Source organism: Clarias gariepinus, chromosome 19 (genome assembly GCF_024256425.1).
Source record: "Clarias gariepinus isolate MV-2021 ecotype Netherlands chromosome 19, CGAR_prim_01v2, whole genome shotgun sequence".
Taxonomy (NCBI): Eukaryota; Metazoa; Chordata; class Actinopteri; order Siluriformes; family Clariidae; genus Clarias; species Clarias gariepinus.
The window spans coordinates 9,175,335-9,200,832 of record NC_071118.1 but is presented as its reverse complement, the minus strand read 5'-3'; the positions used below and the strand labels follow the sequence as shown (position 1 = coordinate 9,200,832).

General features: G+C 38.0%; 1 protein-coding gene across 1 annotated transcript; it reads right to left on the bottom strand.

The window, feature by feature from the left end:
- Positions 1 to 1,062: 1,062 nt before the first annotated feature.
- On the bottom strand, positions 1,063 to 24,310 carry st14b (ST14 transmembrane serine protease matriptase b). Its single transcript, XM_053479197.1, has 19 exons — positions 23,892 to 24,310; positions 21,024 to 21,177; positions 20,803 to 20,933; positions 20,474 to 20,544; positions 19,763 to 19,941; positions 18,880 to 18,915; positions 18,567 to 18,798; positions 18,040 to 18,191; positions 17,837 to 17,934; positions 17,600 to 17,709; positions 16,326 to 16,459; positions 16,095 to 16,199; positions 15,058 to 15,165; positions 14,861 to 14,977; positions 13,531 to 13,653; positions 12,014 to 12,191; positions 5,766 to 6,043; positions 2,835 to 2,968; positions 1,063 to 2,745 (listed from the first exon to the last, which is right to left on the bottom strand). Exons 1-19 carry the CDS (start codon positions 23,934 to 23,936, stop codon positions 2,581 to 2,583), a joined length of 2,550 nt encoding a protein of 849 aa, XP_053335172.1. The 5' UTR covers positions 23,937 to 24,310; the 3' UTR covers positions 1,063 to 2,580.
- Positions 24,311 to 25,498: the final 1,188 nt, after the last annotated feature.

Sequence of the window (25,498 nt, the reverse complement as noted above, 5' to 3'; positions counted from 1 at the left end):
GGGTCCATCAAAATCAAAATCCAATTATTTCATTAATTTCTTTCCCACTCAAAGTCACTACACTGTGTGTATGGGTCAATCTACAACAATAAGGGAAAGTAAAAATATAGTATGTACTGTACTTTCAATTTTCCTTACTTTAATGTTCAATCTTTAACTGTAGCATTTTTTAAAGGCGAAATTCAAAGAAATGTCCTGTTACTGATCATACAGTATATGGAAGTGGGACCATCTACTTTTCACATATATATAAAATGAAACTGATTCACAATATTATTAATATCCTATCAAAAAAGTTAAAACACTGAAATATAAAACAATAATTAATTATAACGAATAATTGTAAAAACTATCAGTCAACGCAAATTATGTCACTGGTGTTACTTTTACACAAGAGTGTTTTAATTTGAAATACATTTTACATTTTAGGCAAAGTCTGTTATTGGTGTTACTTATTTTATAATATAACTGACAAAAATTGGACGTAAAACTGATTACACCTAAAAATTTTGTTGATTTTGACACAACCAAAAACCATGTGTTCTTACTCATGGAAGTCTTTTTGTGTGAATAGTTAAGATTTTTCTCTAAATTGTCATGGATGTTACCAGGAAGAGAAGTGAAAAAAAAAAAAATTATGTTTTAAAAAATGCATTAAGCTTTACTTTTTGTCGATTCATTAAGTTTAAATGTAGTTACAGTATTGCTATTAAAGAAGTTCTAGGTGTGCGAGAAGTATATTTCAAGAGATTTTTATGATCCAAGTTTCACCTTTTCTGTAGAATCACCTGTACGTGTATATGTGTATTTGTGTATTTGTGAATTGTTGTATTGTTTTAAACCATCTGACAGTTTCATCCAAAGTAACTAAGCATTAATACAAGAGTTTTATTGTTGTCATATAAATAAATACAAGATAATTATTGATGTAAATATTAAAGAACTCCACTTGGTTAAATCGCCATTAGGCATCAAATCATACAGTATGTTTTTTACCAGAAGATTACTATCAGAGACCACACTTTGAGTTTATGTGATGATTTGTAAGCCATTAAACATATTACAGGTTAAACAATTAGGAGACTTTACTAAACTGTAACAGTTTCTTTGATTTTTCTTCAAAAAGAAAAAATAATACCACTATACTTAAATTAAATGGACAAAATACAGGAATTTATGCTTCTGCTATTGTTAACACAATACAATTGTTAATATAATAGAAAGCAATTATAACCCAGTCCCTGACAATAAATAATAAATACAGAGAAAAATACAGTGTCCAGGTCAAATCTTTAAGCTTACTGTATGTCTTTGTGGCAAGTCCAAACTCAACACAATGTACACGAGGAGTACAGTATATAAAAACTTTATCTGTGTAGAGACATGGTATTATTTACAGTAAATAAAAACAAAAAACAAAAGGTCACTTTATTTGCCATTTGCAACTATATATTTACACCTTTTAACACTTCTTTCCAAAAAGGAAAAGCTTGACCAAATGCCACTTGAGACATAAAAAAAGTATTTTGTTTTTTAAAATACACATTTTTACACACTTGAACGAACATTAAGGTCTAACATGGCATTGCAATCATCAATAAAACAAATACACAAAAAAATGATGTCAGCAAAGAACAGCAAACTTTTCTGTAACTTTTACCTATCCTGTCCAGGTAATCATGGATAGTCATGTTCTTTAAAAGGTACTGCTGATGATTCCAAGTCAATGCATGAATCATAAACATTAAGCTACAAGTCAAGTCTCTATTTTCAGGTGACTAAAGTGTGATTTGGTTTTGAGTTGCAAACTAGAATGCCCATTTCATTGTAAATGTCACATCTTTCCTTAAATAATTAATATAAGCTAATAACACTACCTGGTATCAGGATGCCTGGGTACTGATTCAATTTGAACTGTGATTCTATAAGTATCATGATTTTATAAATATCATGATTCTGTATTAATTTCTTAGATTTTCTTAAAATTCCAAACAAACTTCACAAGCAGTTTGCTCCTACAATACAGGATGCTGTGCTGCATTAGGATTGTAGGATTATAGAGGAACGACACCATTTAATCTGCTCAAATGCAAAAACATGTAAATAAAAATGTATTTAAAAAATAGTTCTTTTTAGTCAGTGTGGCGATACATGATTTGCCACAGAAAAGAGTGATAATACACATCACTGAATCAATTTATTCCCCCATCTCCAGTAAATAATAATAATATCTAAAGATTCCAGAAATATAAAACTGGTCTAATGTCATTTAGATCATACATTAAAATGCAAAAAAAAGAACAGAACCTGTCTGACTGGGTATCATTACAACTCCAAAGGAGAACTACCCAAAACCATGCGGGTAAATTAGAGGTAGCTGTGTGTGTGTGTGTGCGTGTGTGTGTGTGTGTGTGTTTGGGATTAATTGGATTCTAGCTGTTGCAAAAACTGTTTTTTTTTATAGGTGTGAGCAGAAAGTTATAAAGGAAGTTGGCAAGATTGGTCAGAATGCTTTAGGAGTGGTTTGAATGGTCGGAGTAGTCAGAGTGGAATTATAAAAATTCCGATAAAATGTAGATTTTATACCCCACTCTCCTTTTGGATCCAGCTGCGGTACTTAGTGACCCGTGTGTAAATACCAGGCTTCCCTTTTCGGCCACAGCCTTCACCCCAACTTACAACGCCGACCAGAAATGAGCGACCAGTTCCTTGGGTTACAAAGGTCATGGGTCCACCTGAGTCACCCTGAGGATGGGAAAGGGAATGGTTTTATAATAAGAGTACACACATATATATATATATATATATACATATGAGAAAAAGCTTTTATCTACCTGACAGGCATCCGCTCCTCCTGTAAGAACTCCTGCACAGACCATCTCTGGGGTTATCTCATTTCCTATTAGCTGACTGCATACTGTTTCATTGATAATCCGCACCTCTGCTTCTTGCAGCACTGTAGCTAAAGCTGAGGAAAGAGCAAACACAAAATACAAAATGTATTTAAGGCACAATCCCCCTTAGCTGTCCGCTGTTTTGCAATGACCCATGAATTGGAAAACCTATCATGCTTTTGCAAAACCCATCATGCACCAACTGGAAACTGGCTCTCAGGAAGGCCACCACATGAAAGAAGCACCAAAGTGTATTGCATATACTGTGTATATATCGTATATACAAATTCACAAACCAATAAGATCAGGATTAGGATAGATTACTGGGGTATGTCACTAACCTATAGTGATCTGCAGCTTGTCAGCAAGGTCTATAATTTTTTTTAGTATTGCATCAAGACAACTTCAGGAAATGTGGCAACAACGGCTTTCCTAGCATCAAGACTGCTAAACCAGAGACAATATCAGAAGTGCCTTACCTGGGGTAAGGAAAAAAAGAACTGGCATGGTAATTTTTAAGATGTCCCCGAGTCTGGAGAGATAAGGGGAGAACGATAGAATTCAAGTTGCTTGAAGTCCAGATTGATGTTTTTACAGTAGGAAGATTTGGGGTACCATGCCATCTGCTGATGTTGGTCCACTGTGTCAAAAATCAACACAGCCATCTACCAAGAGATTAATTTATGAGCAATTTAGTGCAATTCATGCTTCTGTCTGCTGACAAGCTTTATGGACATGCTAGTTTCATTTCCAGTAGGATTTAGCATCTGCATACAGATGCAAAGTACTACCAAATGCAAAGTTTACTTTCATCTGAAAGAAGGGCTTTGGATCACTGAGCAGTGGTCCAGTTCCCTTTCTCTGTAGCCCAGCCAAGACACTGTTGATGTTGTCTCTGGTTCAGGAGTGGCTTGATACTTAAATGCCACATTTGTAGACTACGTCCTGAAGATGTCTGTGGTTGGCTTTTAATGCACTGACTCCAGCCTCACTCCACTCCTTGTAAACTCTCCCAAGATCTTTGCTTGACAATCTTCTTAAGTCTTTAGCTTTCCCTTATCTACCTCTTCACTTTCCATGAATTTGCTTCAATACAGCACTTTGTAAACAGCCAGCCCTTTCATTAATGACCTTCTGTACACACATCGATCAGCCATACCATTAAAACTACTTAGGTTTTGAGTTTCACTTGTGCCAGCAGGGTGGTACTGTTACCCAGATGTTAGCAAAGGATCCTTTTGGTCCTGTGGGTTGTGGCCTCTGTGGATCGGACTTTGTGTATAGTAAGTATACCACAAAAAAGCGATATCAATTTATACCTTTTTAAACATGACAACTCTATGTCTAACATTTGCGTTTATTACTGCCTCCAACCATTTCAGTATGTTCCAAGGTAATGTTGGTTTCTTTCCACTTTTTCATTACCATGCACATTCCTGATAAACCTGTTTTACACACCCTGTTTTTAAATCAGCTCTGAAGATTTTAATGTTTTAAATTATTTTTTTCATATGCAGTAGATAATGTTCTTGTTAAATCATTATAAATTAATTTGGTTTTTATTTGCCCATGTTGCACATACAGGTCCATAAGTATTTGGACAAGGACACAATTTCCATATTTCTGCCTTTGTACACCCCCACAATTAAATAAAGCAATTAAGATTGATTGAAGTGTACTTCAGCTTTGAGGGATTTAATAAAAAATTCAGCTTTGAGGGATTTAATAAAAAGATAACTGTTTAGGAATAACATCTATTTTAGTTACAAAGTCCCTACCTTTTCACAATTTTAAAAGTATTTTAATTAATAAGAAGTTTCATGACTAGTTGTGGCCTGTTTTTCATTTCATGTCGAATTAAGGAGACAAAATGTCTGGATTTGAATTTGATAGCTGACCATAAAAACTCTGAATATTTGCTTCAAAGATATGATGATTCAAGTGAACGAGGACAACATTAGATAATAATAATAATACAATAAAAAAAAAAATCAGGGCAAGTTCTGATACAAGCTTCCTAAGAAACTGACCCCAACCCAGCTCCTGGAGGACCCCCTGACCTTTTGTCTTGCACATTAAAATAGTTTATTTGCTCCCAGCACATTAGCTAATTAACAGTCTCTTCTGAAGTGGGCGTTGTAGAGCAGGGAAAACACTAAAATGTGCAGTGCAGGGAGTTCTCCAGCACCAGAGTTGAGGTCTAGTGGTCTAAAGCATACAGTTTGACATCATCATCAAACATGTAGAAGGCAGTGTTAAGGCACACATGTATGGCTGCCACTGGTTCACTGTTGACAGAGATAACAAAATGAAATGTAAAGACCTAAACTTTCTGATTAGATTCAGTAAAATAATGCAAAATTGATAGGATGGCTCTTTACAATACAGATAAGTAATGACCCAAAATCTAAGGGGATGAATCTCAGCATCTGTGATCTTCACAGGGTCAGACTTCAAGGCTTTTGCATTTGGGTTTTGAAAAAATATTAGCAATATTTATGATTAGGTTAGTTTTATAAATTTGTTTGTCTGATACCTGAAAGAGAATGTTTGTCTGAAAGAGAATTCCCAAACATTTAATGCAATATTTTTGTTAAACCGATTGAACTAAAGCTGAAAAGCTATACATCAATGACATCTTGAATTCATCTTTTTTTTAAATTTATTTATTGTGGTGCAGTGACAAAATACATAATTTGTGTCATTGTCTAAAAACTGGCATAATATGTTATGGGCAATTAAATCTTCAAATTTTACACTAGTCCTAAATTATAAATCCAGAATTAAATGTTGGGTGGTCAAAGCTTGGTGTCACAGAAAATGCATAATGTCAGTTTAGAGTAATTTGCTTGATTGACTATTTATACTTACGTCCTTCTTCTCTGATTTTGCCCCAACCAGTAATCCACACAGGCTGGCCCACAGGTAACTCCCGTGTGGCTGCAGGTAGGCAGATAGGGAAAATATTTGCGCCAAGTGGCACAGGACTGTCCAGCTCCATCAGAGCAATGTCATTATTGTCTCTTACAGGGTCATAGTCAGGATGACAGATGATCTGTTTCACTCGCTTATGCACTGTGTTCTCAGTGTTGGTCTCACTCTGACTGTGCAGCCCCAGGTAGACATCCCATTCGTCTGGCCCAGAATATCTGCTCAGATGCACAAGCATAGAATAATATTTGTTTAATGTCAGCAATAGTAAAGTGTCTTGTGTGGTAGATGGACCACAACAAAACTTTTTAAAAATGCCTTAATTTTTATATTTTGAGTAAATGTTTATTGTAAAGAAGTTTTGTAAGGAGTCTCCTTTGTCAATAGGCAACTGTCAGAGGTAAAGCTGTCAATAAGTTATCCTACATAAGAAAGGCTTCAGGACTGATGACTGTAAACTTGCAAGTTAACTTTAAAAGAGAGAAAAGAACAAATGCTTATTGAGTCTATAATGTAAATTCATATTTTGTTTTTGAGAGTTTTTGTTTTTAGAGTTTTTCAGTGGGTACAAAAATGAGCTTAATACACTGATCAACCATAACACCAACACCACAAAGCATTAACATATAAACTTTGATTATCAACTACTAATTATACCAGTAAACTGGTGACAATCATGGCACCCAAGGCTTATATGTTAGCCTGTCTGATAACCGCAATCCAGTGTCTTCTTGGGCCAGTCCCAAGTCTGGATAAATGCAAAGAGTTGTGTAAGACATAACAGTCATACACAATACGATATGTAGTAAAATGCTTATCCGACCACCTGTGACCTTAAAATTTTTAAAACAATTGACAAGAAATAATAGAAATATAGAAAAAGAAGCAATAAATAAATAAATAGTTTAACTATAAGAATTTAGACCAAAATATAAAACTTTCCTGTACAAGACAAAATAAATTTTAAATGCAAATAAAAAGTGAAATAGATGAAAAATGTGCTATGTCCATGGTTGTCCGGTCTACAGTGTATTGGGGTATGTGCACAGATGAATATTGTCCATGAGTGACCATTTTTGTGCAATGTTGCAAAAACACGGAGAAGATTAGTCCTGTGTGTTAATCTGGTTGAGAGACCGTATCGCCTGCAGGAAGAAGCTCCTCCTCAGTCTCTCTGTGTTGGCCTTCAGGGAGCTGAAACGCTTTCCAAACAGAGAGAACTGTCCATTGTTGGGATGGCTGAGGTCCTTCATGATCTTCCTTGCCTTGGTCCAGCACCTCTTGCTGTAGATTGAGTGCAGGTCAGGGATGGTGCGTTCAGGCGATCGACCCAACCCTCTGTAGAGCTCATCTCTCCTGCATGGTGCTGTTCCTGAACCAGGTTAAGATGTTTCCTGTCAGGATGCTCTCTATGGTGCAAGAATAAAAGTTCCTGAGCACCTTGGAGGGCAGTCTAAAGTCTCTCAAGCGTCTGAAGTGGTAGAGACGCTGCCGGGCCTTTTTCACTACAGTATTGATGTGACAGGACCATGACAGTACACAGTACAGTACCTTCCGAGGTATCGGAAGCTGTCCACTCTCTCCAGTGGGCTCTCGTTGATGATTGGGGTCTGGTAGTTTCTCTCCTGCTTTGTGCTAAAGTCCACTATCAACTTCTTTGTCTTGCTGACGTTCAGGAGGAGATTGTTCCTCTGGCACCAGTTCTCCAGATTTTCAACCTCCTCCAGGTAGGCTGTCTCGTCGTTGTCAGAGATCAGGCCCACCACGACGTGTCGTCAGCAAACTTAATGATGGTGGTGGAGTTCGTAGTGGCTATGCAGTCACAGGTGTACAATGAGTACAGCAGGGGGCTCAGAACACAACCCTGGGGGGCTCCAGTGCTGAGAGTGAGAAAGGCTGAGACATGTCCGCCCATCCTTACTGCCTGTGGTCTGCCAGTTAGGAAGTTGGAAATGACACAAAGATGAGCTGAGTCCCAGGTCATCTTGGTGGTGAGTGTGGAGGGAATTATGGTATTAAATGCAGAGCTGTAGTCGATGAAGAGCATTTTAACATAATTCCCTTTCCGAATGTCCAGATGAGTGGGTGATGTGTGGAGGAGATGAGAAATTGCATCGTCTGTGGAACGGTTCGGGCAGTATGCAAACTGAAGAGGGTCCAGTGTGTCGGGTAGTGAAGAAATGATGAAGTCTCTGACCAGGCGCTCAAAGCACTTCATCACTACTAAAGTGAGGGGTTCCGGGCGATAATCGTTGAGAGAAGCAGGATGGGGTTTCATTGGGACAGGAACAATGATGGACTCTTTAAAGCATGTAGGGATCAGTGACTAAGATAAAGAGAGGTTGAATATCTCTGTGAACACAGGTGCTAGCTGGTCTGCGCTGGCTCTGAGAATACGACCTGAGAAGCCGTCTGGTCCTGCTGCCGTCTGGTCCTGTTCACTCTTTTAAAGGCTCTCCTCTCGTCATGCTCAGAGATGATGAACCCGTTTCCGGTGCTGGCATTGTCTTCCTGTCTGCAGCCGTTAGCGCCACTAGCATTAGCATTGCTAGTGTCTTTAGCTGCAGCCTCAAAGTGAGCATAGAAAGTGTGCGGCTCGTCTGCCAGAGTCACGTCTGCGTTCGTCATACCGGTTGTTGGTGCTTTATAGTCTGTTATTGTTCTTAGTCCCTGCTACAGGCTCCTAGAGTCACTCTGTTGAAGCTGTGACTCTAATCTCCTGTAATGCGGCCACCAATTGGTCCATTCAGCGCGCGACCTCTCTCTGAACCGGAACTTCCTGTTTGAGCCTTTGTTTGTATTTTGGCATGAGGAAGATGGCGGCATGGTCTGATTTCCCAAACGGTGGATGAGATTGTGCCTTGTAGCCGTCTTTGATTGTCGTGTAACAGTGGTCTAGTGTCCTTTCGCCCCTGGTGGGGCAGGTGATGTGTTGATAAAAGTTTGGCGCTGCGCGTTTGAGGTTGGCACTATTAAAGTCCCCCGCCACAATAAGCGCAGCGTCCTGGTGTTGTGTCTGGTGTTGTGTAAGTGCCTCATGCAGCTCGCATAAGGCAGTGTCCGTGTCCGCTTGAGGCGGGATATAAATGGTGCTGATTATGACCGATGTAAACTCCCGAGGTAGATAAAAAGGATGACACATGATGGACAGTAGTTCCAGGTTTATTGTGCAGGAGCATGTAAGAGGAACAACGCTCGCGCTTTTGCACCAGCTGCTGTTCACCATTAAACACACACTGCCTCCCCTTGACTTCCCCGAGTCCCATGTCCTGTCCATGTGGTTAACCGAGAAGAACTGCGTCCTTTGGTTTTCCTCAGGATCTCACTCGGCCAGCTTGGATCCAGGGTTAAAAAAAGTCGAATTGTGAGTACATTGTATACCAATAGAAACAAGAATGTCTCTATCATACCTAATGTACTCAATGGTGATGAGTTGCTGGTTTAAAGTTACTGAAAACTAAGAAAAGAAATGGGGAGAGATGAAAATAGTATTAGATAGGGTGATAAGTCTGAAGCTGGAAATTGAAGATGTGATTGATGTTCAATGTTGTTAGTGGTTATGCCCCACAGGTATGATGTGATTGGAAGAGAAGGAGACATTCTGGGGTGAGTTGTGATGCAGAGCATCCCCAGAGGTGAAAGAGTGGTGATTGGTGCAAACTTCAATGGACATGTTAGGGAAGGTAACAGAGGTGATGAAAATGTGATGGGCAGGTTTGGTCCTCAGGACGGGAATGTAGAAGGACAGATTGTGGTGGACCTTGCAAAGAGGATGAAAATGGCAGTAGTGAATACTTTTTTCCAGAAGAGGTAGTAACATACTGTAGGGTGACATATAAGATCGGAGGCAGAAGCACGCAGGTGGACTACATCTTGTGTTGACGGTGTAATCTGAAAGAGATCAGTGACTGCAATGTTGGTAGCTGTGTGGTAGAAGTGTAGGCACTCTGTGTGGCAGACCACACAGAATGGTGATGTGTAAAATAACCCTGGTGGTGAGTAAGGTGAAGAAGATAAGGGCAGAGCAGAGGACAAAGAGGGGAAGTTGAAAAACAAAGAATGTTATGTAGTCTCCAGGGAGGAGTTGAAACAGACTATGGGTGGTCAGGAGGTGCTTTCAGGGAGACAGGAAGGAGGGTACTTGGTGTATCATCAGGAAAGTGCAAAGTGAACAAGGAGACTTGGTGGTGGAACAAGGTAGTACAGGAGTGTATACAGAGGAAGAGGTTAGCTAAGGACACCAAAGAAGTGGGACACTGAGAGGACTGAAGGTAGTACACAGGAGTACAGGGAGATGTGGCGTAAGGTGAAGGTAGAGGTGGCAAAGGCTGAACAAAGAACATATGAGGACTTTTATGCTAGGTTGGATAGTAAGGAGGGAGCAGTGAATCTGTACAGGTTGGCGAGGCAGAGAGATAAAGACGGGAAGGATGTGCAGCAGGTTGGAGTGATTAAAGATAGATGAATAAGAAAAATGAAAGAGGACAAAGAGTAGAAGAGGTAACTGTTTTGGAGCAGGAAGTAGTAAATATAAAGAGGAAGAGTGAGGTGAGGAGGGCATTGAAGAGCAAGAAGAGTGGAAAGGCTGTTGGTACTGATGACATATTTGTGGAGGTATGGAGGTGCTTAGGAGAGGATTCCAGAGGAATGGAGGAGAAGTGCATTGGTGCCGACTTTTAAGAACAAGGGAGATGTACAGAGCTGTAGCAATTACAGAAGTATAAAGCTAATGAGTCAGACAATGAAGCTTTGGGAAAGAGAAGTGGAAGCTAGGTTAGGGACAGAGGTGAGAATTTGTGAGCAGCAATGTGGTTTCATACCTAGAAAAAGTACATCAGATGCAGTATTCGCTTTGAGGATGCTGATGAAGTACAGAGAAGGTGATAGAGTGTTAAATTGTCTTTGTAGACTTAGAGCAAGCATACGACAGGGTGCCGAGAGAGGAGCTGTGGTGTTGTATGAGTAAGTCGGGAGTGGCAGAGAAGTACAATATGTTAGAGTGGTGCTGGACATATATAAGAGCTGTAAGACAGTGGTGAGATGTGCTGTAGGTGTGACAGAAGAGTTCAAGGTGGAGGTGGGTCTGCATCCAAGATATCAAGGATTGGCTCTAAGCCCCTTTTTGTTTGCTCTGGTGATGGACAGGATGACAGATGAGGTTAGACAGGGGTCTCCATGGACTATGATGTTTGCAAATGACATTGTGCTCTGTAGCAAGAGCAGGGAACAAGTGGAGGAAAATTTGGACAGGTGGTATGCTCTGGAAAGCAAAGGAATGAAGGTTAGCCACAGCGAGACGAAATACATGTGTGTGAATGAGAGGGACCCAAGTGGAATGGTAAGGCTACAGTGAGCAGAGGTAAAGTAGGTGCAGGACTTTAAGTACTTAAGGTAACGGTCCAGAGTAATGGTGAGTGTGGAAAGGAGGTGAAGAGGCGTGTGCAGGCATGTTGGAACGGAAGGAAAGGTGTTTAAGACAGTGGTGAGACCAGTGATGCTCTATGGCTTAGAGACAGTGGCACTGAAGAAAAGACAGGAGGCAGAGCTGGAGGTAGCAGAGCTGAAGATGTTGAGGTTCTCTTTGGGAGTGACAAGGATGGATAGAATCAAGAATAGGTTAATCAGAGAGACAACTCATGTTGGATTCTTTTGGAGATAAAGTCAGAGAGGCCAGATTGAGGTGGTTTGGAGATGTTTAGAGGAGAGATCGTGAGCATATTGGTAGAAGGATGCTGAGGTTGGAACTGCCAGGCAGGAGGTCCAAAGGAAGACCAAAGAGAGGATTCATGGATGTAGTGAGAGAGGACATACAGTTAGTTGGTGTGAAAGAAGAAGCAGATGATAGGGTTAGATGGAGGCAGATGATTTGCTGTGGAGACTCCTAAAAGGGAACAGCCGAAAGACAAAGAAAGAAATTGGCAAAAGATATGCTGTTATTATATAAAATAATAAGAGAAGAATAAGAATTTTAGGGTGGTAACATTAACCCCAGTCAAACCACTAATTCATTTGCTGTTCATTATTTCCCTATTACAGCAGTCCTGATCCCTATTCCTTCCTTACTTAATTCTGTTATTTATATTAATTTGGACACAAATTTTATACAGTAAGAAGTTTGCTGCTTAACAATAAAAATCTAATATTAAAATACAAATTAACCCATACGGCACTTAAAGCATGGAGTGTACCTGTTGGTCTCCTGTATACAATGTGCAGCAGTGACAAGCCAGAGATTGCTGATTAGTGAGGCTCCACACACATGACCTCTACCAATCAGGTGAAGGCTAACCTGCCAGGGCCAATTACCTTCAATGGCTGCCTTACCACCCACGATCATAGAGGACTGGTATGGGCTCATTCCACATTCTGTAAAGGGATCAGCGCAAACACAGTTTACACAGTGATGTACCATTTAAAATTAGTATCTATAAATAGACAATGTTCATAATATTTGATTTTGTGTTCTGGTGGGTTCTTGATTTATATTGATAATTTTCAGTCAGTGTTAATTAGTGTCAGTGTTTTGTACATTAACAGCCACCAAAAGTGGTAGTCAGGTGACTTTCTTTGTAAAGCAACCAGTATACACGCAGTATGTTTTTTTTTTTTTTTTGCCTTGCCTTACCTGTCACTGCTACATTAGATGTAACAATGAGTATAAAACTGATGATGTATAATTTTCTCTACAAATATACAATATCAGGTCAATATTAAAGAGAAGGAACGGAAATATATGCACTTTATATCCAACATGTTGATAAAACCAGATACAGTAAATTATCATATCTAGTCAATACCTAGTGCCAGCATCAGTGTCAGCACACCCAACCCATCTATTAGCATGATATGGGAAATGGGAGGAAATTTGGGAATGTAGAGAAAGTCCATGCAGACACAGCAAGAATTTGCATAAGCATTAACATATTGTTTATGGAGCTGCTTATTTACAGTATTTGGCTTGCTATTTTTTGCCCTTACATTATGCTAATGAGAGAATCTGTGTTTCCAGGAAACAACACAGCCTGCAAGACCAGAACAGAACATGACGTTCACAGACACACTCACATTCAAGTTCACCAGATGTCTGAGTTTATGTACTGTACATGGACCTACTACCTCCACACAGTATTTAAGAACTCTAAGCACAATTACATACTGCAAATTATATGTTATGTGTTTTGATACCTGTTATTGCCAAGGCTTGTTTCTGAGTCATTTTGTTTCTGATCTTGTTTCTGGTTTTCCCTGTTTTCATCTTGCTTGCCCTACCCCACTGTATGTTGTTTGCAGTTTGCCTGAGCCTAGAATGTATACTGATCTTGAGTTTGTTCGACATATTAGATTTGTTGCCTAAGTATTATAAAATCTTTGATGTGTTCAGACCTACCTCCCAGACACATTTTATATATGTATAACATTACTTTTCCCCTGGCCACAAATGCTGGCACTGGAGAAGCCGTGAATGTTTTAAAGTAGTTGAATAAAGTGCCATGCGGAAGGCCTGGGTTTGATTCCCACCCAATGCCCAAACCCCAGCCACTGGATGCAGGGCCAGTCCCATGCCCGGATAAAATTAAATGGTTGCATCAGGAAGGGCATCCAGCATAAAAACACGTGCAAAAGCTGTTGTGCGATCAGATGGTCCGCTGTTGTGATCCCTCGACGGGAGAAAAGACTGACAATAAACTAATTAAACTAAGCTTACCACAGCCTTCTTCATCTGAACCATCCTCACAATCTTTGTTTCCATCACATTCTGGGTTCTGCTTGCTGATGCACGTGTTGTTCTTACACTTGAAGGTAAACTTGGAGCAGTTGGGGTCTGTAGCTAAACACATCAGACAACAGGTCAAACCAGCTCCTTATCATTTACATGTACACTAAATTCGTGAGACATGCATGACAATATACAGCATTTACACTGTCTTAAAAATAAAGGTAACCTATTTTGCCATTACCTTTTCCTCAAAAGGTAAACTAATTAATTTCCCCACAGTGCTGTAACATTTATAGTGCAATCTTTGTAGTTCTTTGTGGCATCAACAAAAACATTCATACCTCAAATAACCTTTTGGGCATCTTTAATTGACTAGACCTAATAAAATACATTTATGTTTTACTATTTGATTTCGAAATTACAGCAGCATACGTGTGATTAGCATCTCAAAAGAAAACATCTCGGTTCTCTTTGGCTGACCTCAAAACATGGAGACAGCAGCCTAACTGTGTATTAGGATGAGTTTTGTCTAAGTACCTATGAGTCAAGATTCTCTAGAAAAGATGCCATGCTCCTTTCTAACACATTGGCACATTGTAAACGGTCTGAGATGAATGCAGTTGATATTATTGATGTATTTATATGGTAAAATGAAGGGATAAAAGATTAAACCTAAAACTTATGGCTATTATTTATGGGCAAGCTCAAAAAAGGATTATTTATTTAACAAGAAAATTACTTCTAGATTAACAATTAACTTAAAATGTAATTGTTTGGTGCAGCTCTTAAAAATAAATATTACAATATAATAATAGATTAATCGATTAAAAACAATGTTAGGTGGAGCCCTCACTAATTAATTTATTAAATAGGGGGTTGTGCTGAAAACTATATTCCTTGCCACAGATTCTAGCTGGTCCTGGTAAATAGTTCTTCCAAAGCCAACTGTGAAACATAATCAAATGGTCCTGGAACTATCCTGGGGTTTGCCTTCAGTAGGGTGTGCCTAAAACAGCTCTAATTACAACCAACCAGAGGGCATACATTAAAGATGCCTAAATCCCTGCCACTGACTTCTCTAAAAAGAAGAAGCTCTATTCCAAATCTCCCCTCGAGCTCTTCTACCCATGACAAGCCCTCCATCAAAAAACTAATTTCTATTGCCTTTTCACTTTGCATGGTTAAAAGAAAAAAATTATCATCTGCATCATATGTTCTCTAGTCCCCCAAATAAATGCCTTTAAGAATTCCCTAGTAAACACATCCCCAAAAAATTAAGAGATTAACAAATTGGTTACATTGTATTGGGTTGGCTTACATTTAGTGCATTCGGATTCATCTGTGCCATCCTCACAGTCATCAAGGTCATCACACATTTTGTGCTCAGAGATACAGCGGCCATTTTGACAGGTGACTTCCCCAGCATTACAGTACGCTGCAGATGGAACACGTTCTATACATTCTTATCAAACTTTAAGGCTTTATATCTAATAAATGCTTCAGTTCCATTCTTACCACAGTTCTCCTCGTCTGTATTGTCACCACAGTCATTCACTCTGTCACAGAGCCAGTATTTGGGCTTGCAGAAGCCATTGTTACATTTGATGTAAGATTCATTACAGGCTGTTTAGATACAAGAAGATCTTGGGTGACGTATTTAGACATGCAACACCAACAGCGTTGGAGGACATTCATTTTTAAAGTAACTAATTACGTTACAAAATTACTGTCTTTAAAAAGTAATCAGTTTCTTTACAGCGTTACTTTCTGATAAAAGTAACTAATTAGAGTACTCTTCCATCGAAGAAAATGAAAACTTCTTTGTGATTCCTCACGCATGCTGTTTTAGTCAAGACCTTTATAATTATTCTACCGTCATCACTCAGCAAAGTTTGGCCCACAATCTGTTAACTACTAATACCCCTATCTCATCTACGCGGTTTCTCGCGGTGGCTGTAAGTACGGTTCACCATGATTCACTGTGAGTTTTGGCGCTGTGATTAGGTTTCCATCTTTCCGTGCGTTGGTCCTCGCATTGCCAAACCGCATAGGTGAGAAAGGGGTATAACAGCAGGAATAACAACGGGGGAAGGGAGGGTGGTTATCGGGTGGGGGGCGGGCCTTGTCTTGTAGGATGACTTACACACACACACACACACACACACACACACAATCACAGATTGGGAATGACTGCTGTCTGGCTCATTGATTACTTAAATTGTCTGAATAATGGATTACATTTTTGAAAAATAACTAAATAACTGTACTTAAATGGCGGACCTAAAGCGTTAGATTACTCGTTACATCAAAAAGTAATCCAAGTACTCTAACATGTTACTTTGTAACGCGTTACACCCAACACTGAACACCAACAAATCACAAGCTTCAAAAATACTTAACAATATGATGCTGATTTATGCATTTGTGGCCTATAAAATACTGTGAAAAATTCAGCCTCAAAGCTTTTTAATAATACATTACTTCATGAGCATTTAATATTTTGGGGCTCAAACAATCACTTAGGTTAGTCAAAATTTTAAATGTGAACAGACCACAGTTCTTCTCATCGCTCAGATCTCCACAATCATCATAGCCATCACATCTCAGCTTCTGATTAATGCAGGCATCGTTTTCACAGTGGAATTTATCAGGACAACCTACATATAAAAAAATCAAATCATATGTGTACAATTATGCAACTACATTAGCATGTTCACATGTTTATATGTATGTGTATAATAATTCAGACAAAAATACACATTTACAAAAAGGAGTGAACATACGATCAGTGGGATAGATGGCTTCAAATCCCGCGGAGAAACCCTCCTCTACAAAGGACAAGTCAGAGATGAATCTGATATCTGTCGTATGGGTCTTGATGATCAGGGGTATGTTTTCAAATTTTTTCCCACACATCCTTTAAGACAAGAAATTAAATATATTGCTTAATGGCTCTAGAGTGGTAACTTGGCAGTACTGAGGCTTGAAACCCTGCCCTTCCAATCAGGAACCCAGTAACCTACAGCATTAACTGTTTGAGCCACTACTGCTGAATCAAGCCTCCCAAATCAAACAAATCAGTGAGTAAATAAAATCCACATAAATAAAAAAAAAAATTTGGTTGATAATTGTCAAAAATTAAAACTTAAACTGAAAATTAAATTCCAACATTTACACCTCAGTTAAGGAAATTTCATGATTAGTAACAGGAATAGGTTAGTTTGTGGACTGGTGACTAGCATGTGGCACTCCCACTACCATCAACCGGGTTTGATTCCCAGTCATAGATCCACCTATAAAAGGTTGCACAACCCGATGCATTCCTAGTGCTGGACTTAATGGGCAGCCACCTGAAATATGTGGATCCACTGTGTTGACTCTCAAATTCTTTCTTCCCATATCCTAGCTTGGGGGGTTGGGGTCAGAGCGCATGGTCAACTAACAGCCTGAACTGCCAAACTTCTGATCAGTAACCCCAAGCCTAAACCGTCTTGCCTACCACTGCAATAGTGAAAAAGCTTTAGATTTACGCTATAACTCTTTCAAATCAGATGGCTTTGCATTTTGCAATTTCTCAGTTGTTATTACTGCTATGGAAACTACAAAGCACTTATTGTGGATAAGAGCGACCGCCAAATGCCTAAATGTAAATGCTAAAGTGCAAGCCATAACATGAAACAAATGTGTTTTACAAAATTTCGACAAGATTGATAAAATGCATAATCTGTTTTTAGTTAAATATATTCAAATCGCTAGTGTTGGCAAACAGCTTTGGAATAAAAAAAAAAAACTCAAATAAACATAAAATGCATGCCCTGCTCTTGGTACATAACCAAATCTTCTTCCAATGGCAATGTGCCACATCACACAACCCCATCAGGCACCACAATGTTTACTTATGTTCATTAATGCTGAAGTTCCTGGTTTGTTCATGTTAACTAATGCAGTTAATAAAGCTTACTCATTTAATACATTAATAATAATAATTAATATTACCTATAAATAATAATTAATTAACCTATTTAAAATACAGTAACTATGTTTTCAAAGGACAAACCTGTTGCCATTAATCTCCAGATAATCATTGGTACAGTTGTTTGGGCTCAGTCCTTGTTCACTTAGTGCAAACTTCTTAAAATTTATTATGATGTGCTTTCCCTCAGGAACCTGAAAGAGGGCATACAGATGAATTAACAGAAAAAATTTGAGAAAGAAAAAAAATTATTTTATGTCTGTGTGTTATCCAAAGACTCAGCACAATATGCATGTAAAGTTTAAGAACTTGATTTGTTACATTAATATTCCAAAAACACTGGATCCGGGGAGGATAACTTGAGGGAAACCCTGGAGACGTAAAGGTGCCATTCATCCCAGTTAGTTTCCCACCACAGCCTGAAAGATGAGATGTAAGTCTTTATACTGTACATTGTTAGGACTTTAAAATATAATCCAAAGGCTCTACAGAGTTATTTCTCCAACATCACCTTGTAAATGTACCTTTGATTTCTGCAGGCACCTGAGAGTAATTTGCACTGAAGCCAGGGAAATGATTCTCTCCATTTGTGACCAGAGTAACTAACATAACATTCCCAGACGACAGGAAAACCTTCTTTTTATATTCCTGTTCATAGGCATAGTATCCACATTTCCTGCATGCATACATAAGTATGGATTGGTAACATCTTTGTTTCACATAATTATAGCAATGACACTGCACCCATAAGCAAAATTCAAACAACTGAAAAAAACAACATCTGATACATAAACATTTTGTTGCAATACATCCCTCCACTTGCTTTCATTAATACATTTTTTTAAGTTAATATTTTTTGGCCTAAAAATTTAATCTTTTGGAACACATCCATTCTTCAATTACTTTAAAATTCACTTAGAAGACAACAAAAGTACTTAAATTACAAACCACGCCATTTCGACTGGGAGAAAATTGGGGGAGTGTAAAAGTTTCCATTCAGTACCTATAAATATCTTTTTATCGCTAATATGAACGCTGATTAATTACTTACTCTGCCATGACCTGATTCTCGCTAGGGACAAGAGAATCATACAATCTAATGAAGTCATTTTGGCAGTCATTCTCCAGGTCTATCACTGTAAATTCCAGCTGAATTCTGTGGTTGGGGTCAGCACGGAGCTGCCACTCGATGTAGGTGTTGGCGGTGTTCGAAGAATTAGGAAAGCCTGGAGACTGGATGATGCCTGCCTCACCCGCATGAGAGTGGAATTGCTTGTAGTGACCTGATGTGAGTAAGAACATTAGTAGGTACTAGAAAATTACTTTTTATTTATTTTGTTTTTTAAAACAATAAGGTATATTACCTTGCAGATTTGAAGTAACCAAGCGAGGATCTACAGCTGTGACAATGGATTTAACCAGTTAATTAAAAACAAAAACACCTCTATGTATTTGTACACATGTGCAGTGATCTGGAAAAACCCACTGGATATGGCTATAAGTTAAAACAAACAAAAACTGAGACCATGTGTAAGAAGTGATAATTCATTTCCCAGTATAAACTAAAAAAAAAACCAAATCATTGTTATGCATAGATTAGTTACTAAATGTTTCATTAAAATAGAAATGACATTTACTATAATTGTATTTTCTCTCCTTGCATTTTTTGCAATGTTCTAGGTGAGATTGTCTCCACTTTAAGTACTTGAATAACAAGGCCAATCCTTTTGCTATTGCTATATGCTAAAAGAAATATAGATTTTAGATTAAAAAGATGAATATGAAATGACGGATTAGAATTTAAGCTTTAATTTGTAGACCTAAAATTGTCATTTACTAGAATAATCTGTTCCAATATTTATGCTCTCTTATCAATTATTGGTATACTTAAATATACCAAGTATTGGAACAGCATTAGAACATGACCACCAAAAGTGCCATGTTCTACTGTAAATGACAGTATCTTACACATCTAATTGTATCAGGAAAGATTATGAAATTAAAACAGAAATTCTTATCATTGTAGCATATTCATCTTTTGATCTCAAACATAAATGTCTTCAGTGTATAGCAAAGACAAAAGTATTCACCTCACAGTGTCAACACACTTGCAGGGGACTTAATTCAGGGAAAGTCTGTAGGAATGTATGTACTAAAAATGTCAAGTTTTGAGCATGTGATGGGTTTTCCCAGGAAACCACATAGAATAAAACTAAATTATGTATAATTCAAACCAATCTTACTTACTTGCAGACATCACATTGTAGATAAGCAGATTCTTGGTCGGCTTGAGGCTCAGTCTCCGTGTGTCTCCTGGCTCATTGGTATGCATGGACTCAATGGCTTCATCCACAGCAGATACCTGAGCCTCTGGCACACTGAACTCAGACATGTAGTAGGCTTTAACACTGTCATCACTGAACTCACTAAAATAAAGTAACATATTGATGTTACTTTAAGTTTCAATGTTTGCATTTTGTGTCTGAACAACATAACTTGCTTAATTTAATAAAGACTAAAAAATGTAAAGCTATCTTTTTTCCATTTTTTTTTTTGCTCTTTTGTACCAGATGACTGATCAGTTGTACTTTTGTTATATTGATTTTTTCATTTTTTTCCCCCAGTCCAATTACAATACACGCAAGACAAAGATGACAAATATTTTCCAGGTGGGGGAAAAACTACTTTCTAAAATTTAAAATTGTGAATGATCATCACATCTTGGAACACATTTAAACATTACAAACTGCAATTTTTTTGTGCACTGGATATGTTTAAATCTGCTTTGAATCAGGCATTCTCATCAGGCAAAACTCATAATATAGTATAAAAGAAGATGTTTGTTCATTTAAGGAACTTACCAATGAACTCAATAACTATGATGTACAGTAGCAAGTAACAAGTATGATGAACTAAAAATAATTGTAATTTTATTTAATTTAATTGTAATTCTCATACCTGAAGGCTTGAATACTGGAGCTGACATGATACCTGGACAGTAATGGCACACGACTGTAAATTTTTTTTATCTGAAAAACACAAATATAGCTTATAGCAACTTAATGATGATGCAGTGGATAGTAATACAGCCTCACAAATTTAACCCTGGTTCGAGGCTGAGCTTGGGTTATTGTCTGTGTAGTGTAATACCAGCCTGTAACATATACAGTACATACTTGCATGTCTTTTCACACCTCCAAACAACATGTCCACCTCATACCCAGAGATTCGTAGGTGCTTAACTGTTAAAATAAAAAGATTGGGATAAAATGTCATGCATCACTCACTTCCTTGGAGAGTTGAGATGCTAGCTCAGTAAACTGAGCACTGCTCTTGTCCTCGTAAGCGCTTATGAATCTCCGATTGGCAACCATCAGAGAACCTCCAAAGACCTTTTTTATTTTGCCCTCTGTTCTCACTGTGTGAGACAGAGAGACCAACTTCAGAAACATCAAATTGAATTAGTGATTTTGTTTGGATCTGCTAATTGTTGAAAATAAATACTTACAATGAAAGTTCCGCACTCTAAATCCTACTATTAGTGTTACGACAGTTGCCAGTATGGTTAGCATTATTATTAAGATGGCTCTTAACAATTTCTTCTTCTTTTTCTTAGGATGAGATGCAGGGAGAAATTGCCTTGACGGGTCCAAGCCATCATCCTACAAAAGACAAGAAAAATAAAGAAGAAGAAAGACAGATAGATAGATAGATAGATAGATAGATAGATAGATAGATAGATAGATAAATTAAATATCTATCTATCTATCTATATCTATATCTATATATATATATATATCTTATGACAGAACAAATACACAATTATGTAGTCAAAAAAAAATGTCTTAAATAACCCAGAAAAGATTTTCCATTCCTCAAAGTAGTTTTCACTTTAATGATAGCTTTGCACCCTCTTGGTATTCTCTTAGTCAGCCTCATGAGGCAGTCACTTGGAATGAGTTTCCAACAATCTTGTAGGAGTTCCCAGTGGTGTTAAGTACTCGTTGGCTGCTTTTTCTTCACTCTCTGGTCCAACTCATCCTTTTGTGGAGGCCACGTCTTCTGACGCAGCACTCTATCACTCTCCTTTTTGGACAAATAGCTTTTACAAAACCTAGAGGTATCTTTGGAGTAATTGTTCTGTTCTGGAAAACAAATGATGATCCCACCAGATGGGATGGCATGTTTTTGCAAAATGCTGTGGTATCCATGCTGGTTAAGTGTGCCCTAAATTTTAACTAAGTCACCAAAATGCCATCAGCAAAGTAACCCCACACCATTATACCATCTCATTCATGCTTTATCCGAACATTCAGCAACCGTCTATTCATCACATTTGGACTCATCGGCTGCCATCAGTTTTCCACTGATCTAATGCCCATACTTTGGGTTTCTTGGACATTCTTATCCTGTGCACCAGAGGTATCTTGTTGGTCTTCTGTAATGATGTAATTTTCTGTTTACTTAACTAAGTAATATGGATTTGTACAGTAGTTGTAGTAGAACTGCTGCTATTATGCTACTCTGTAGCCTTAACTCCTCTGCGCAAGACAACAACTAAAAGGTATTTTCAGTATTAGTTAATTATTATATTCAAAGCAACTATAATTCTTTGCAAGCCAGTCTGTTGTATGGAAACAAAATTAGCTGAATTAGCCATGTTTGAACAGAAGATTCACCAAACTGTTCTTGACAATCACACCCAGGACCTGCTATATACGGTATTTATGCTGAAATAATATCCATGTATCAAATGCTTGGTCATAAACTGCATTATTTTTTGTAAATTATAAGTTGACGAAATAAAATTCACAGCTTAAATCAGTGCTGGATGAAAATATTAACACTTGGAATAAAGTGTAAAAAAATCTTTAAAAGGTTAAAAAGTCACAATTATGCATTAGGTGCTTAAAACAAGGATTACTGTTTTAATTAAAAAAATTATTTTGTAGCATATTTCTTTGAAAAAGCTGTAATAACTGTATCTTTTCTGTGCACCGGGGTGGCACTCTCAAGGGGAAATATTGTGTATGTTTTACATGTAAAAGTCCACATAGAGTATGCCATATAAAATATTTATAATATAATTAACAGTTAATTTAAGATACATGAAATGTCCCCAGGGTCCAATTACAGTATGTACCATATAATAGTTCATTATTATTATTTTTTTTTTACAGTGACACATTACAGATACCCCAGAGATATGGATACAAGATGTGCCTTTGATAGTACTACTGTAACCCACTGACAAGGAATGGTAAAACTTAGTTAATGCCTACAACTAGAAAGCTTATAAACTTATATATGTTGTGTGTGTGTGTGTGTGTATATATATATATATATATATATATATATACACACACACACAACATATATACATATATTACTTATAAAAAAAGAAACGTCCCTTTTTCAGGACTGTGTATTTCAACAATAATGTTGTAAAAATCCAAATAACTTTACAGATCTTCATTGTAAAGGGTTTAAACAATGTTTTCCATGCATGTTCAATTAACCATAATCAATTAATTAACATGCACCTGTGGAATGGTCGTTAAGACCTTAACAGCTTACAGAAAGTAGGCATTTAAGGTCACAGTTCTAAAAACGCAGGACACTAAAGAGACTTGTCTACCGACTGTGAAAAACACCCAAAGAAAGATGCCCAGGGTCCCTGCTCATCTGCGTGAACGTGCATTAGGCATGCTGCAGGGAGGCATGAGGACTGCTGATGTGGCTAGGGCAATAAATTGCCATGTCCGCACCGTGAGACGCCTAAGACAGCGCTACAGGGAGACAGGAAGGACAGCTGATCATCCTCGCAGTGGAAGACCACGTGTAACAACACCTGCACAGGATCGGTACATCCGAATATCACACCTGCGTGACATGTACAGGATGGCCACAACAACTGCCGGAGTCACACCAGGAACACACAATCCCTCCATCAGTGCTCAGACTGTCCGCAATAGGCAGTCCATGAGGAGGAGATGCACTGCAGTACTTCAAGCAGCTGGTGGCCACACCAGATACTGACTGGTACTTTTGATTTTGAGCCTCCCTTCATTCAGGGACACATTGTGAAACATTTTTAGTTTATGTCTTATGGTGTTGACTTTTTTAGTGTTCATACAAATATTTACACATTAAGTTTACTGAAAGTAAAAACAGTTCAAAGTCAGAGGACGTTTCTTTTTTTGCTGTGTGTGAAAAAAATCGTTTCCCAGTTGTGTGTGTGTGTGTGTGTGTGTGTATATATATATATATATATATATATATATATATATACACACACACACACACAACACAACTGGGAAACGATTTTTTTTCATTACAATATTAACTGAATTGTGTGCGAGTGTGAGGCACATACCATGAGCTTTGGGCTGTCCTCCAATCCACTCCCGAGAGACTCCATGGTATTTTCTGGATGAAGGTGGACTTTAGATTTAAGTATTATATTTCATACAGGCCAGGCAGACAACACAAGGTGTTATCAGAACCTGAAACCTCAGATTTAAAACTACCTGCAACGTAGGCTACTACTTTGGTGCCCTATTTAGTAGGCTAAATTTCGGTTTGAGTTTACCCCGGGGCCGTCGCTCCGACTTACTGAAAACAGGTGTCTGGAGTCAGCGCGTTAACCAAGTCGAAGCCCGATGAGAATCCAATACGACTTACTTACAAGTACAAAGCCGTCGGTTCAAAACCAAAGGAATGATAAGATCGAGTAAAACAACATCAAGTTCCAAGGCAGGTCTACGGTACTTCCCTTCTGCTATGTAATGAACCCGTTCAGCAGGTGAAGGCGTTATAGCTCTGCTGTACCTGTTTTCACCTGAACATGAACCTGTAGAGCCGTGTACAGGCGGGGCAACAGGACCTGCCCAAAAACACATTCTACCCTAAACTGCATATTGACACTTTTATTATTAATTTATTTCATTAACTTCCATAGCCATTGTTAAAATATTTACTTGCCACATGCAGAAGGGCCCATAAAATGTAAACACACTTCAACAGTTCTTATTTATGCCCTTAAAATAAAATAATAATCTAATAACTAAAATATGGCATCATGACAAATTCCTGACAATGATATTGTATCTAAATACACTATACTTCAATATAGAGTTCATCCCCTGTTTGCTGCCATAACCGTTTGCTGCTATCCACTCTTCTTGAAAGACTGCCATCAAGAGTGTTTTTTGTGAGAATCCATGCCCATTTATTCTGTAGAGCATTTATTTGGTCAGGCACTGATGATGGGTGAGCACATTTATTGGCTTGCAATCTCCGTTCTAGTTCATTCCAAAGGAGCTTGATGGGGCTGAGATCAGGGATCTATGTTCCATAGCAAACTGTTGTATAGCATTGTCCAAGATGTCTTGGTATGCTGAAGCATTAAAATACTGTATATTTCAATGGGTAAGGGGCCTGATTGAAACACCTTGATTCAATAATTATACTTTGGTCCATAGAGTAAATGTGCTTAAAAACCCCTTAAAAATTGTAACATACCAAAAAGGGCATATGTAGTCACTTGACAGCATATCCTTCTTATAGGTAACAAAGAGTTGAAAATAAAGAGCCACAAGCATACAGATTCTGCAAAGATCATGAGAGTTGCACACACTTTATATTGTGCATAAATATGCATTTTGCATAAATCTTCGGCTAGAGTTTGTGGGTCTGTGCAATATATACCGGCATCATATGTATGTCATTTCTTTACTTTTAGTCTCTCTGAAAGAGGTCATTATTAAAATTATTATCTGTAATTACCATCTTTGCCTTCAGATATAGCATGGGGTTGTGAAAAATTTTTTTCAGTATTGCTTTAAGGAGTTATTGCATTGCAAATTTGATATTAGTGCCAGTTTAATTATGTGTTTATCGATAATAAGAATCTATTTATTTAAAAGTGTCTCTTTGTTAATCCGCCACCACCCTCTCCTGAAGAACGTCTAACCGGTTCTA